The sequence below is a fragment of the Miscanthus floridulus genome, chromosome 9, assembly GCF_019320115.1.
Source record: "Miscanthus floridulus cultivar M001 chromosome 9, ASM1932011v1, whole genome shotgun sequence".
Classification (NCBI taxonomy): Eukaryota; Viridiplantae; Streptophyta; class Magnoliopsida; order Poales; family Poaceae; genus Miscanthus; species Miscanthus floridulus.
Window position 1 is genome coordinate 127,359,165 of NC_089588.1, and position 16,148 is coordinate 127,375,312.

Genomic DNA, 16,148 nt, shown 5'->3' on the forward strand with positions numbered 1-16,148 from the left:
CCTAGTTGCATGGCGCGGCAAAATCACTCTGTCGCGCCATGCATGGTGGCGCGGTGAGGCTGGTCAGCAGAACGCTGACCAGCTGACGTGACAGGCTCTACCGCGCCACCCCGCCTAGCGCGGCAAGGGCGGATCCAGATCCGCGCAAGGGCCTCCCTTCCTCCTCCTTCCCTCAGTCCCTCTGACCTCTCTCCCTCACTCCCTTTCTTCCTCCTCTAGATCTCCATCCTCCACCGTCCCCTCCCTCCCTCCTGACCAGATCGGACTCCGGAGATGCCAAGGCGTGGTAAATCTTCCAAACCAAGGTAAACCCTACGATTGATTTGTAAAGTTTATTGTTGTGAGTTCCTAGAATGAAATGGCAACCCTATGATTGATTTGTTCAAAATTTGGAATAGGACGTTGGTGGGCACTGCATTCACCCATTTGCCACTGCCTAGTGGTGTTCCAGTGCTGGTGTGCTACTACGGTGATCCTTGTAAGGTAGTGATTTCTAATGAGGAGGAAACGTACAAGCAAAGGTACTGGATGTATGACAATTACGCGTTTGACCCTACACCTCGTCAGATCCACATTGGGTTGATGGTGAGAAATTGATATTGTGCAATGTTTTTTATGTGTCATATGAAATCATGTATGGTTTATTAGGTTGTATGTGTAATAGTTGCATGTTTTGCAGATCCCTCCACCGCTTTGTGATTTGGAGCAGTGGATCGACACCGAGATCAAGGAGAAAGACAAGTCGTATCTGGGGAAATTGAAGGAGTGGGAGGCGGAGCGGAAAGAGTTGGTGGAGAAGAGACGCCAAGAGAAGGCAGCAGAAAAGGTGCGCGCAGAAGAGGCTGAAATGAGGCATGTTGCTCAGCGCAGGGAGGAGAAGGAGAAGAAGCTTGAGCGTGTTCGCCGTGCGAAGCAGCAATAAAGGAGAATCCCGATGCTTTGAAGAAGGGAAAGTTGCCTCGTTGCACTCAGTAGTCTGTTAGATTTGGTAGTTTCATGTTTAGTAATGAACAATGTTGTTATGTACTGGACTTTTTAGTGTGTTGTCATTTATTGCAACTTTCAGACCGATCTAGTGCGTTGTTCCAATGTACTGTACTTTTTCAGTGTGTTGTCCCCATGTACTGCACTGTTTTGAGGTGTTGTTGTTTCATTCGTGTTGGTCATAATTTGCATTCTAATATTGTGCAGTTAATCAAACGAGTTCATGTACCGGAATTGAAAGCTAAGAAAGTAGTGCAATACATAATTAAACACAAACAACACATGAAATGGTAGTACGAAAAGCTTGGTAAAGAGGTCCTGAGCTAAACCTAACATGTCTTAGGTAATTAAACCAAACAACAAACACACAAACTACAGACTAAGGATTCAAAGACATGCGATACAGTTGTTCAAACTTCACCTAACATAACTTAGGTCCTAATCACTCTCGCATCCAGAGAACACAGATTGCTGCGAGGACCACTGTGAAGAGCCTTGTCCATAGTACCAATTTTCACCGTATGCAGGAGGACATGGTGGAGGGGGTGGAGGAGGTGCCATGTTTCCATGGCAGGTGCACTTGCAATATGGATTATTGCACACTGCCTTGTCTTCCATTGGAACATCTTGTCCTTCTTCTTCTTGAGTGTTTTCTTCTTTGGGTGCTGAAATGGTTTCAACCTCCCTTTCGAGGTCAAAAATGCGGTTTTGTAAAAAACTGGATGTATCCTATGTACGGGTAAATGGGTGGTGGATCAACCCATCGCTTGAAATTACAGTTGTCCTCGTCATTGAAGCTCAACACAATACGTAATCTTGTTAGTATGCATTGAAGATGAGTAGTATGATAAGTTGCGTGGTATGACTTACCCATCCTCGAGGGCATCTGAAGAACCGCCGCCCTCCATGAAGGCCACCGTCATACACTTGCACTACGTAGTTCTCACTGTGGTAACATTTTGGCCACCATTCTTTCCTATTATCATAAGGTCGCAACTTAACTTTTGCACGGAAATCCTTCTAACTCTCTAGTGCGAAGTTCTCTAGTGGATCTAGGTACCAATCTGGACCATAAGATCCCGACCAAACTATTGGAACACTTCCCTTTCCCTTACCTGATGCACCCGACATTGGTATGCACTTCTTCTCTTTGGTGGTGTCTTCAGTTATGCCCTTGGTGTCAAGGAAGAAGTTGGAGACGTCGATTTAAAGGAAGTGGCATGCACGAGGGCTACGTTGGTGGATGTTAATGCTCACTAAAAAGGCTATGAAGCATGCAGTGTACGACGTCAGTGATCCTGGTCATAGTGCAGCTCAAGAAGGGGGTACTCCGGATGCTAATCCATCCTGTTTCAAATTTGCAATGAAAAAGTTAGAACAAACATTAACATTAACAAAATATGAAAGAATGTGCGTACGTAAAAGCATAGATAAAAGCTAAGCAAAATTAAATTTAACATTAACATTATTGAAATATGGGCGACATGTACACTTGCTGCCCTTGTCTTCTGTGCCTGCTAGCCTTGTTACCAGGTTCATGGCAAACGGAGCACAAATTGGTACCACGCGCCTGGTCAAAGTCCCCCCCCCCTCCGTACTTGTCTCTGTTGTAACCTCTCATAGCATCCATATCACCCTTAAGTCGCTTCTTCTTCCTCCTACCCTTCCCTACCTTTAGTAGATCTGGATTCGGGAGGTAGTCGGGACCATGGTAAGGCGACCACTGTGTCGGGTCTAGATGGCTCGAAGCTACTCCCCCATTTACTAACGGTGTTCGATCGAAGATACAAGGGTGACATGTATGGCATAGCTTGGTAGTCATATCCGTGAGCCCTGCAGGTCGTGACCATGTGGGAACAAGGGGAATGCATAATCTGAGGGACGTTGCAACTGCACTCTACTTTTTGAAGATCCACTCGGTAGTTGCGACCACTATAACGTTCACCGCCTAAGGTCGTGCCACCCTTGGCCCATACATTGTAAACCTGCCTGTTTGGTTCATAGGCCTCAGCGGTATGCTACTACGCCCAACACTCAGCGTCGTACAAATGTTCTTTTTTGGCCTTTCCCCATGGCGAAATGTCGCCTGTGATCCTCCTCTGCGCAAGGCCCGACCTCTTCACAAAATATTCGTTGCACTTGTGAAACGAGAACTCAACGATTCCGGACACTGGCAACGCTCGAACTCCGGTGAAGACCTTGTTGAATGACTCCGACGAGTTGGTGGTCATGATGCCGTACCTGAAACCACCCTTATCATATGCTAATGCCCACTTGGGCTTATCTGCCATCTGCCCCTCCAACTAGGGCTTCCCCTTTGTGTTTAGCATCTTGTCTAATTCTTTCTTTGTCTCCTCAAACTGGTGCTCTGTACGTACACATCAAAGGGCCTAACCTTGTCGCAAACCTCCTTCTTCCTTTGATGGCGCCAGAAATTAGCAGTGAAATGTTGCATGCACCATCTGTGGACTAGAGGCGGGAACCCTTCAAGATGTTCTTCTGCAGCATTAAGTAGGCCTATGTGACGGTCAGAGATCATACATATCTTGCGAGGGTAGCCAAGCACATGTACCCGTAGGAGCCGCATGAACCATGACCATGAATCAACGTTCTATCCCTCGGCCAAAGCAAATGCCATTGGTACTATCTGATCCTCCGGATCCATAGCGGCAGCCATCATCAACACGCCTTTGTACTGTCTGGTTAGGAAAGTGCCATCAACAAGTATGACTGGCCGACAATACTGGAAGACATGTTCTGTCTGAGCAAACGACCAAAACACACGCCGCATGACCTGTTTCACCTCACTGGTGTAGTGGTTTTGCCAGTACTTCCCTCCGGTGTCTATAAACCATTTCAAGTCGGGGTTGTACTGAGTCATTACACACAATATCCAAATCACCAGGGCAATCTGCTTAGCACGTCAAGCCTTTTCGTACTTGGGCTCGTAACCTCTTAATCCAATTATAGACCGAATCAAGAACGACACCGAAACGTCGTTATCGTCATCAACGAGGCCCAATATGCGACGGGCAAGGTATCATGTAGTGAGCTGAGCATGATTTTCCTTCCCCTTATTTGACAGGCATGTGTGGGGTTGGACCACTTTAGTTATCCTCCACTTGCCATCGCTCTCTCTCTCTTCTAAGCATTTAGCCTCCACAGACAACCTGCCTTGCATATCACGTGGTACCTCAGCTCCTTGTCAGAATGAGTGATGGTGTACGGCCAATAGTGATACACCGCATAGTCCTGAAGAAACAGTTTCAGCTCAGACATTGTATTGAATACCATCCCCTTGCTTAGGATTACATTCTCATGGTCGTATAATGATTTCCTACACATCTGTAGGCCGGTGTCACAAACTGCCATATCCGTTAGGCTGATGTCCCTATAGTTCGGAACGTCACGAAAAGGTACGTTCACTGACCTCAGTTGCATCAGCTCCGTCGCTGTGTAAGGCTCTAGTGTAACGTACTGCTGTGCTTCGCTCAACCTAACCCATGAATCGTACAGGGTAACATCCTCTGGCACATCTCTGACTACTCTTCCCTGGACCGGCATAGCATGCTATTCTTGACTTGGTCCTGGCACATCTCTAACTACTCTCACATGAACCGGCACTAGCATAGCATCTGTACCTCCTTGCTCATCGTCCGAATCCTTTGAATCACTTATAACTACATCACCAATCCTTTCCTCCTCCGCCTGCTCCTCCTCGTCCCGCTCGAACTTATCCACATCGAAGTCATTGTTTATAAGGCCTACTAACATCCGCCTGGATTCATCGACTACCATTTGAGACGAATAAAGCTGCTCCTACGTCAGCTGACCGTCCAGCTCCATATCTCCCAGTGTTGCGTCCACATCGACCCTCCATTCATGTCCATCGCCTCCAACTCTATCAAAGGACGACCCATCCTCCACATCCTCAATCATGTAACCGTTCTCCACCACCACCTCAGCCACGGTCACATTTGAACCTTGGATTACCCTTGTGTAGTGGGACCAGTGAGCCTGGTCGCGCAAGGGCATTATGACGTAGTGTGCCTTTTTTCACACTATCAAACCTCCCCTTCAATGTGAAATCCCCCTCAAACTTCTCATTCACACGCAAAACAAGGTCACTGAAGCTAGGAGGATCATCAAACATTTCCAATTCTTCTTCCATATCCTCAAACAAACCATCTTGTTTCGTAACACTTCCTTCATTAAACAAACGGACTAAACAATCCATCTACAAAACCATTTGAGGAAACTTCATAAGTCTTCGAAATTGGGGTAGCGCATAAAACTAAAAAATAAAGTAAACTCTAAACCTATACTAATAACAACCTACTAACTATGCTAACTACCAATACTACTACAGACCTTACTACCACTACTAGCTGCTGCTACTACAACTACCACCACTACTAACTACTACTACTACCACCACTACTAACTACTAACTACTACTAACTAACTACTACTACTACTAATACTAGTACTACTAACTACTATTAACGACCACTACAACTACTACTACAAACTAACAATACTAATTTAAATAACTATTGTAATCAACAAAGACCTAATTACCCCTCACTGCATCCAAAAAAAAATCAACCAAAATCCCAAAGATCGACGGCAATACCTTGCCCAAGAAGGGGGGGAGCGGCTTGGAGGGTCACCCCTGACGAGGAGAGGGCCGCCGCGGCGGCCTCGCCGGTGGTGGCGGTGGCGGGGATTGACCCCTAGGGGCGGCGGTGTTGGTAGAGGGGAGCTTGGGGGCGGCGGATCTGGAGGAGGAAGAAAGGGAGAGGAAGGGAGGCTCGCGCGCAGATCTGGATCCGCACTCGCCGTGCCATGTGGGGTGGCACGGCAGAGCCTACCACGTCAGTTGTTCAGCGTTGCGCTGACCAGATTTTGCCGCGCCATGCACCTAGGCGCTGCCAAAAGTGTTAGTTTTTTTTTAAATTCAATGTTAGATTTAGGCTCCGTTCGCGTGCCCTTAAACCTGGCTTGATCCGCTTCTTTTTTCATCCGGAACAATATTTTCCTCTTACATATTCATCCAGCGAGCGAACGTGACCTTAAAAATAGTTTAAAAAATATTAAAAATAAAAAAAATTCTCAGGAGGCAAGAGCAGCGACAGCGGAGGCCTGGTGAAAGCAGAGGCGTAGGTGCTGGGCGTTCAACCACTGCACGTCATACATTAAGAAAACACATTTTGGCCCTGTTCGCTGCTCTAAAACTTGACTGAAATTGACTGAAAATACTATTCTGGCTGAATTATTGTAAAAAAAAATACCAATCCGGTTGAAAAAAGAAGCCGACGAACACGGGGTAAGGCCTTGTTTAGTTCGCGAAATTTTTTGGAAAAGGGTACTGTAGCACTTTCATTGTTATTTGGTAATTAGTGTCCAATCATAGTCTAATTAGGCTTAAAAGATTCATCTCGTGAATTTCGTCTAAATTGTGTAATTAGTTTTATTTTTTATTTATATTTAATGCTTCATACATGCTTCCAAAGATTCGATGTGAAAATCTTGAAAATTTTTGCAAAATAAAGTGCAACTAAACAACACCTAAGCTGAACCGGACGGGGCCTTTCTGTTGAACTACGGCGTCATCGTACTCAGCATTAAAAAGAACAGACAAGTTCATATAGACTGAATAAACCAGCAGAGAAAATTTTCACAATGGAAATATGTTTGTTTAACCACGTTCGGTTTAGAACTGGAGTAACTAACTGCATTAGTGGTCTTGCCTTCAAACAATTTAACATACAAAATTTTACACATTCATCCTTTTTTTTACAACAAACATATTCATCCTGTTGGAACCTGGAAGCGAGAAAACCAGAACATGATAATATTGTTATTTTAATAAACACGGATATCTGTATCTGTAGATTCCTAACAGCCTCATAATACTCATAATACTTTCCTAAAAGCATCAAACTTCCACAGTGACATCTAATTACCACAATGAATAAATTGAAAAAAAACACGACTAGAAGAACAAGGAACAGCAACAGGCATGTGCTAGTGCAGACAATAGGAGTTCATGTGTTTTACAAGTGAGCAAATCCAGCCAGTATGTGCCGCATACATATATACATACATACACAAAATGACCGAAATTAGTGAACTAGGACACTGAACACATCTATTTTTTTCCTGGCAATGAACTTGACGCTCAAGTGCACACTAGCAGGACTGCATGTGTCCAGAGAGTTTCTTCAAACAAAGCAGACCGAACACCATGGCCAGTAAATCAGATAGAGCAGGAGACGGATAAAATCAGTCAAACAAAATTACATGTCACAAGAAGATGGTCAACAAATTAGTTTGTTAACACAGCTAGCTAGCTGGTTGAAGGCGGTATAACCGAGGCAGGGTCTGGCATGGGTGGAGCAATTCGCCAAACAGCTCGCCTGCGCGTGGTCGAGGCACAGGCCTAGCAACCTCTCGCGCTGCAGCTGTTCGACGAATTGCTTCCCCACGGCAGGCCAGCTCCGGGAGCATCGGTCGCGGGCGGCGGGACATGTCCTTGGCGCCGCCAGATGCGGAATCTGGATCTGGATCGGCGGGGCATGTCCACGAGAGAAAAGCTAACTACCGTCAGCACAGCTACTTGTAGGGAGCTGACGGCGGCTGAGGAATGGAATGGTGGTTTAGTTTAGGTTAGGGTTACGGAGCTGCGTTGCTTCTGTATAAATAGAGGAGCTGGAGGCCTGCAGTGGAGCAACGGAATCTGGCTCGAATCGGTGAACAGCTTGGGCTGGAAGTCTTAAACTCTTTGGGCTGGGCCAACTTAATTGACGACCCAGGTATGGAGCCCAGGCCCAAGAAGGAGCCCAACATATCGTGTTGTAATTTTTCATTCAAATTGGCCGAAGCAACGTTTCTTGAGGAAGTGAAACTAGTTGTTCTTTTTAGTGAAAGAACTTTTTTTTCAATAACTATTTTAGTGGAGCCACTTGTGACCACTAAAAAAGCTCCAGTTTAGGATACTCCAGCTTCTCTTAACCATGAAAACACTCTACAGGATGATAATCAAATCTCTGCCCAAAGGGAATCAGAGAGAGGCGAGCAAAGTTTGAAGCCAGGGAACTGTGGGGAAAAAAAATTCCAAGAGAATATAGAAGCCATAGCCCATAGACAATCATGAGAAGAGTGCCAGCTATAAATCCCAATCATAACTGTAGAGGAGCAGATCATGCCATGAGGCCTCGCATAGCAAAGATCACCTCACTGGCCGACGGCAACCCCTCCTCCAAATAGGGATACACAAATTGAAATTTATAGAGGCTCTTGGAGTGGCTCTTATAGACAATGTATTTTCAATGATGATGGAATTTCATGAAAATTCACTGCATACATATCATTTTCAGAACTCAAAAGAGATTTTGAACACAGATGGCAAAAAGTGCTTTTACCATTAATATCATTTATCATTACATGCTAAATGCACAATTTAAAATTGAAACTAATATTGAAAATGCACATCCTCCTCAAGATCTGCTGCTGCTCAAAGTAAATGTTGATGCTCTAGTCCTGGCGGTGGCCTCATGGCACCATGCACATTCTCTAGCTACGGTTTCTTCAAGAGATCTTTCACTTCTCATTATTGTTGCCCAACTGCCACTGCTATCAACTCTTTCACCTGAAAACTATATGAACATATTTTCAGGACTGCATGGAAACCAATATTGTGGCAAGAGAAGGCCATTGCAGATTTGCAGTATATCTATCCCTCTGTCCCCATGTCCTGCACTCACATTTAGCTGTCAGAAAGGTCAGCTCCAAATGTGTCAAACTGACCAGCATCTTGCAAAGATAAAGCAACAGTAATAGCTTGAAGTGGCTCTGATAAATTCATATGAATACAAAAATACAAAAGAAATAATCATCTGAACTTTCAAGACGTTTTGCGATGAACTAGGGCGTCATCATACTAGATTAAAAAAACAAAGTAGTTCATATAGATTCAATAAACCAGCAGAGAAATTTTCACACTGGAAATATGTTTCGATTAGCCATAACTGCATTCTAGTGGCCTTGCCTTCAAACTATTTAACATACAAATTTTACACATCCATCCTGTCGGAAGCAAGAACACCAGAACATAATAAACATATCTGCAGACCCCTAACAGCCTCACGATAATACATTCCTAAAAGCATCAAACTTCCATAGAGACATCTTATTAGTTATTACCACAATGAATTGAAAAAAAAAACACTACTAGAAGAAAGCAACCGGCATGTTCTAGTGGAGGTAATAGAAGTTCACGAGTTTTACAAGTGAGCAAATCCGGCCAGTATGTGCCGCATACATATGCTTTAGATGACTACAGTTAGTGAACGGGGACACTGAACACAGATAATTTTACCTGGTAATGAACTTGACGCCCAAGTGCATCCTGACAGGATAGAATTTGTCCAGAGAGTTTCTTCAAAGTTCAAACAAAGCAGACCGAATAGCATGGCCAGTAAATCAGATAGATCAGGAGACGGATACAATTACCCAAACAAGATCCCATGTCACAAGAAGATGGTAAGTAAATTAGTTTGTGAACACAGCTAGCGAGCTGGTTGAAGGCGGCGGTATAACCGAGGCAGGGCCTGGCATGGGCAAAGCAATTCGCCAAACGGACAGCTGGCGTGCGCGTGGTAGAGGAACAACCTCGCGCTGCAGCTGTTCGACGAATTGCTTCCCACGGCAGGCCAGCTCCGGGAGCATCGGTCGCGGGCGTCGCTCGCTCTCGCGGCGGGAGCGGGACATGTCCACGGGGACGCCTCACGCCCGGATGCGGAATCTGGATCTGGACATGTCTGCGAGACTAAGGGCCTGAAATTCCTGTCACATCGAATGTAAACATTTATGGAGCATACAGTAAACATATGCTAATGACGAATTAATTAGGTTTAAAAAATTCGTCTCGCAAATTAGCTTACAACTTAACATTTGATATGACATGAATTTTAGGAGCGACCGAACAAACAAACAACCCCTGGAGCTCAACTACCGCTTAGTTGCTTGTATAAGCAGCTGACGGCGGCGGCGGCTGAGAGGAATGGAACGGTGGTTTAGGTTAGGGTTACGGAGCTGCGTTCCGAGGAGATGGAGTGGAGCAATGGGATCTGACTGGATCGGCCCACTGCTGCCCGATTGATGAACCGCTTGGGCCGGAAGTGTTAATCTCTTTGGGCTGGACCTAACTTAACTGACGACCAAGGCATGCAGTACCGGCCCAAGGATCGAATGATCTAATACCGTGCTGAGGGCACGTACAACGGACGTCTTTTTCCCGTCTCTTTGATGACGATTTTGCAGAAAGCCCCCCAATGTAGCGGAGAGACGAGCACCCCGTCGCCTCGCGAGGCGACGGGCTTGTCCCGTGCTCCCAGACGGAAGAGACGTCCGAGACTCCGTTGTACGGCCTCGTCGTCGGCGCGCCCGGATCTCGCGTGGGCAACAGCCTTCGGCGCGCGCGGGAGCAGCGACGATTTGGGTGCGCGGGATGTTTCCGCGCCAAATCATCTCCGCCCGCCATATCTTCGTGCTCCAGTTCGTCGCTTTCCCCAGTCCCTCTCATCCATCTCCACCTCGCCCTCCTCGCCTTCGATTTGGGTGCTGCAGAGATGTCTACGCCGGTCGGAGCTAGGAAGAAGAAGGGATCCACAGCTTCGGCGTTGGATGCGGCAGCGGCGGCCCCAGCCCAAACCCTAGGTCGTGGTGGTGGCTCGGCGCTGGGGGCTCTCTCCCTTGGGCGTGGTGGCGGCGCGGTGCTGGTGGCCCGCTCTCTCGGTCGTGGTGGACGTGGTGGCGGCTCCGCAGCAGCAACGACCCGCCCAACCTCCATTGGCGTCGACGAGGGCACGACGACGGCGCCAGTCTCCATTGACGACGGATCCAACGGAGGTGGCTTCCCATTTCAGTCTGCTACTCAAGGAAGCTGCGGCTGCCCTGTAAGAATCCAACGGAGGTGGCTTCCCATTTCAGCCCTCCTCGCCGTGGCCGTGAGCTACCGCAGCTTCCCGGGCATCCCCTCCTCGTCACCAGGAAGCTGCGGCTGCCCTGTAAGAATCTCTCCGTTGGTATTGCGATTTGCTTAGCTGCTTTTGGGGGGTTTGATTTAGTTGATGCGGTTCGGACTTCTGAGGTGGCGGTGTGGTCCGTTTCAGGCTGCGAGGAAGTACACGGGGATTGTGGAGGACTGTTGCTGCGACTATGAGACGGTGGGCGCCATCAACGAGGAGGTCCTGCATCCAATCCTACAGGAACTCGTTAAGTTGCCCTTCTTCAGGTACTTCAAGGTGAGCACTCATGGATTGTTTTTTTTAATGTCCTGGACTGTGATTTTGGCACATTAGTGGAAATGTATATTGTGTCACTCCAATGGGGAGATAGAGTCTATTCATGCGTGCTTGATTGGAGAATTTGATGCTTGAATGCTTGATTACGGAGTTATGCAGTCTTTACTTTTTTCCCCTCAATGTGCTTCTGCCATTTTATAGGTGGAAGATTGTCGTGACGACTGTGTGATTCTTTGTCATATATATATATATATATATATATATATATATATATATATATATATATATATATATATATATATATATATATATATATATATTTTACCTGAGCAGTTGAGTGTGATTTATCAGTTTTCTACTATTCTAAAGTGAATTTGATGGTGGAAATAGTGCACAATCTAGTCTTGTGGACCATCTAATGGTACCTATTAGCTATCCTAATTGAACTAATTGTTCCAGTATCTCTTAATTTTTTTACCGATTCTATTCCTATATCCCCTATAGTTTAGGAAGTTTGTGGCAGAGAATGTTATTGATCTTTGTTGATATTTATGTGTAAGCCTTTGCATATTGCAAAATGGAATTGATTGGTGTGGCGACTATTTTGTAAAGATACACTTTTGTCTCATATGTACTCAGATTACTTTTACCATTTCACGCGAATTACTCAGTGAGGAGTGGAGATGAAAATCTATGTGCAGAAATGTGAACCCTTTAAGTTCTCTTCCAAATTTTGCACAGTGAACTATAGTTTTGTATTTGTTAGTCTGCCTACTCTATATGTTAGCTAAAGGACTAAAATACCATGTCACAATGTTTCAAAAATCATCTAAAAAATCATGTATGTAGTACACCTAAAGTTAAGTGTAGCCGCAACAATTCAGATAATTCATCTTTGATGCTGAGATTAAAAAAACAGAAGTGTCACTGTCAGCTATATGTGATGCCACCAAAATGCTCACATTAAAAATAAATTTTGAAGCAATGGTTCATCTGTTCTAAGTCATGTGTTGTTCCTTGTCTTTTGTAAGGTTAAATTGTGGTGTGACTGCCCTTTTTGGCCCGATGATGGAATGTGCAAGCTTAGAGATTGTAGTGTCTGTGAGTGCCCGGAGAATGAGTTCCCTGAACCATTCAGGAAACCTTACAGTGGACTTTCTCCAGATAGTATGATGTGCCAAGAAGGAAAACCACAGGCTGCCGTTGATAAAACCCTTGACAGCAAGGTTTTCAAAGGATGGGTTGAAACTGACAATCCTTGGACATCTGATGACGAGACTGATAATAGTAATTTATTTTTGTCTTGATCTAGTTTATTGCACATTCTTTGTTTCTTATTTATTATCATTCATGATGATTATCAAACTGTTGTACTGATTTCAGACGAGATGACTTATGTGAATCTTCAACTGAATCCTGAACGATACACTGGCTATACTGGTGATTCAGCAAGAAGGATATGGGATGCTGTTTACAAAGAGAACTGTCCAAAATGTACGCAAATGTGCTCTTTCACATGCTTGTTCCACTTTAGATATACTGGTTTGATCAACCATGTCAAGTGTGACTAATAATTTGCATCTGAGCTGCTTATTTCATCTACTAGTGACTGCATCTATCTGAATGTGAATGCTATTTGAATGTGAATGCTATCTATCTGAATGTGAATGCTATCTGAATGTGAATGCTTTCTATCTGAATGTGAATGCTATCTGAATGTGAATGCTATCTATCTGAATGTGAATGATATCTGAATGTGAATGCTATCTGAATGTGAACATGTCATCTGAATGTGAATGTGCTAGCTATGTGAATGTGAGGCAGAAGCTTGAATACTATAAATTGGCACCAGTTAGTTCATTTTCCACCGCCCTGCTCTAGTTAGTTCCTATGGAGCAAGATGAGGTGCAAGATGCTGAGGACTTTGATCCTGCAGAGGTGTTCACCGTAGAAGATATGCTAGCAGAGGATGGAATCTTAGAAGATATGATACAAGAGGAATTGAAGGCCTACATCGATGGAGAAGCATCAACAGTATCTTGCCGTCGCCGTCAAACTGGACCGCGCAGGTACATACCAAGGAATCGAGAAGCAGCTCATGATGATCTTGTCGCTAATTACTTTTCTGCAAATCCTATCTACACCGATGAGATGTTCCGTAGGAGATTTAGGATGAATAAGCCGCTGTTCTTACGTATCATGCATGCACTCAGTGATTGGTCTCCTTATTTCACCCAAAGACCCGATGCTACTGGTAGGAATGGACTTTCACCGCTTCAAAAGTGTACCGCGGCTATCAGGATGCTAGCTTATGGAACCTCGGCTGATCAACTTGATGAGGTGTTAAAGATAGCTGCAAGCACTTGTTTGGAGATTTTGGGAAAATTTGCTGAAGGGGTGATTGAAAAATTCGGTGAAGAATATCTACGCCCTCCAAGAAGCGATGAACTAGAAAAAATATTACGAGAAAATGAGGCTCGTGGTTTTCCAGGAATGTTGGGAAGCATCGATTGTATGCATTGGGCATGGAAGAATTATCCGAAAGGTTGGGCAGGCATGTTCACACGTGGTGATAAAGGCGTTCCTACTATGATCCTTGAAGCGGTGACTATGATCCTTGAAGCAGTGGCAACTCGGGATCTTCGTATATGGCATGCTTTCTTTGGTACCGCCGGGTCTCAGAACGACATAAACGTTCTAAACAAGTCACCACTGTTCATTCAAGCAATAAAAGGGGAAGCTCCTGCGGTACACTATAATGTAAATGGAACACAATATGACATGGGTTATTATCTTGCCGATAAAATATATCCAGAATGGGCAGTATTTGTGAAGACGGTGACGACCCCTCAGTCGGCGGAAGACAAATTATTTGCGTTGATGCAAGAAGGGGAGAGGAAAGATGTCGAGTGCGCATTTGGTGTGCTGCAATCACGCTTTGATATTGTTCGTCGACCGGCAAGGTTATGGAAGCAGAGGGATGTTATCAACATAATGCAAGCTTGTGTTATCCTTCACAATATGATAGTGGAAGATGAGAAGGATTCAATTAGAGAAGTCTTGGATTTGAATGAGAATCCAAGTACGACGATAGTGCTCCCACATGAAGTGCATACAAGTGACAACCCTAATCCTACCTTCGCAGAGGTACTTTGTAGAAATTCCACTATCAAAGCTCGGCCAACACATAGGAAACTCAAGAAGGATCTAATCGAGCACATATGGCAACGCTATGGAAACAAAAGAAATTAGATAAAAGACGTTGCATCTATATGAAATATAATTATTATATTGATGGTTTTTAAAAATATTGTAATCATGTTGCTCTTGTTTATCCTTGATACATTTTCTATCAAATAGCCACATAATGATATTCAAAAATTTATTTATAGTTGATCCTAACTACATGCAAAGCATTAAACAGTTTAGAGATGGACCCTCTGTCTGTGGGTTGTATGACCTGTCTTTATACCTGTCTGTATGATAGATTCGAGGCGCTTGCCCTGAGTAATTTTTGGAGTGGTCAAACCAACGTCTTCTCGGCTAGTCGTTCTTTTTAGTGAAACCACTTTGTGATTGGGACATGATCCTCGGACATGCATGCTTGGGACTGCTGATGCATTTTACTTCTGTACTAATAACCAACTTACATGCACTATGTATGTATTTTTACTCTGACCACCCAAGCCAATACTATCTGATGATCACCTAATAACAAGCGACGGAGGGTCTGCCTCCACGACGAGGATGAAGGCGTTGACGGACACGATGAGGCTGCAGTAGGAGTCGATGCTACTTCGCAGATCACGCAACCGTGTGGCCATGCCCCTGCCTCTCCGGAGACGCGCAAACAGCGTGCTCCTGTTGTAGGACTCCACGAGTTCGTGGGCTTCCTTCAGTGCAGTGGTCAGCAGATGTCCCAGCTCCAGGCGCTGCATGACCCAGTAGCCGCCTGGCGAGTTCAGGAGCAGGCGGAGCATCCGCACGCGCTCCTCGAGCTTCCTGCATTCCTTGTTCATCTCATGGAACCGCAGCAAGCTCGCGGCGATGGCGATGAGGGTGACGGCGTCCATTCCGAATAGCTGGAGCAGGTTGGCCGCTTTTCCGACGATGTCCCAAAACGCCGCCATTTTGTTGTTGTATTGTGTACTTGGCGTGGTGACTGCACGCAGCGATGGTCGATCCTGCAAGAGTAACACGTATAGTGAGGCTGAATGAACGTAGTACACTCTATTATATAGCTCCAAAAATCTGAGGTTGAATGTGGCAGGGAGCTGAACACACCCTGAAATGAGATGTGCAGTCTGTTTTTTTTTTCTTCAATCTGATGTACCTACGCTGCTCGAGTGCAGAATGTAGCTACTGGCTAGCTTGTAGCGCGATGGTACAGTGAAGCAAGAAAGGATCTCGGACCATATATATGATGCCACTGCACGCAGGCAGCCAGTGGCCTCTGTATATATAGGTTCATTCAGGCCGGAGTACACAATGTTTCAGACCGTGAATTAGTTCGTCTGGATAAGAGATGGAGTTGCTCCGAAGTCCTAAGCCGAACTGGCATGTATGCATGCATGCTTCAGAGGTTGACGAGGGTTTCAGCATGAGTTACTACTTACTGATCTGTGGCGCCATATGGGCGTACGGCGGAGTACCTCTGGAAAGCCTTTGTGTTTGACTGCTGCTCCCACCTGGCCGCCTCACATGCCCTCCGACATGGCAAAGGGTTTATTCAAAGCTGCAAGGGAGTCATCACAGGGAACAAGCGCACCTCGGAGCAGAGCAGCCTTGGTTTCGTTCACACCCCGGGAGTTGAGATGGAGCCACGGAGGTCTCAGGGACTCCACGGGACTTCCC

The 16,148-nt window shown here is 45.4% G+C and overlaps 3 protein-coding genes and 1 pseudogene across 3 annotated transcripts; 3 read left to right on the forward strand and 1 right to left on the reverse strand.

The window, feature by feature from the left end:
• The first annotated feature begins 273 nt into the window (after nucleotides 1–273).
• On the forward strand, nucleotides 274–975 carry LOC136482927 (uncharacterized; annotated as a pseudogene).
• A 9,358-nt stretch (nucleotides 976–10,333) lies between these two features.
• Nucleotides 10,334–12,986, forward strand: LOC136482928 (endoplasmic reticulum oxidoreductin-1-like). Its single transcript, XM_066480079.1, has 4 exons — nucleotides 10,334–11,057; nucleotides 11,163–11,294; nucleotides 12,326–12,581; nucleotides 12,678–12,986. Exons 1-4 carry the CDS (start codon nucleotides 10,620–10,622, stop codon nucleotides 12,863–12,865), a joined length of 1,014 nt encoding a protein of 337 aa, XP_066336176.1. The 5' UTR covers nucleotides 10,334–10,619; the 3' UTR covers nucleotides 12,866–12,986.
• Nucleotides 12,987–13,154: 168 nt separating this feature from the next.
• Nucleotides 13,155–14,546, forward strand: LOC136480875 (uncharacterized). Its single transcript, XM_066478308.1, has one exon. The coding sequence runs from the start codon at nucleotides 13,185–13,187 to the stop codon at nucleotides 14,544–14,546; it is 1,362 nt and encodes a 453-aa protein (XP_066334405.1). The 5' UTR covers nucleotides 13,155–13,184.
• Nucleotides 14,547–14,998: 452 nt separating this feature from the next.
• On the reverse strand, nucleotides 14,999–15,424 carry LOC136480877 (protein MID1-COMPLEMENTING ACTIVITY 2-like). The gene has a single exon (XM_066478309.1). It carries the CDS (start codon nucleotides 15,422–15,424, stop codon nucleotides 14,999–15,001), a length of 426 nt encoding a protein of 141 aa, XP_066334406.1.
• Nucleotides 15,425–16,148: the final 724 nt, after the last annotated feature.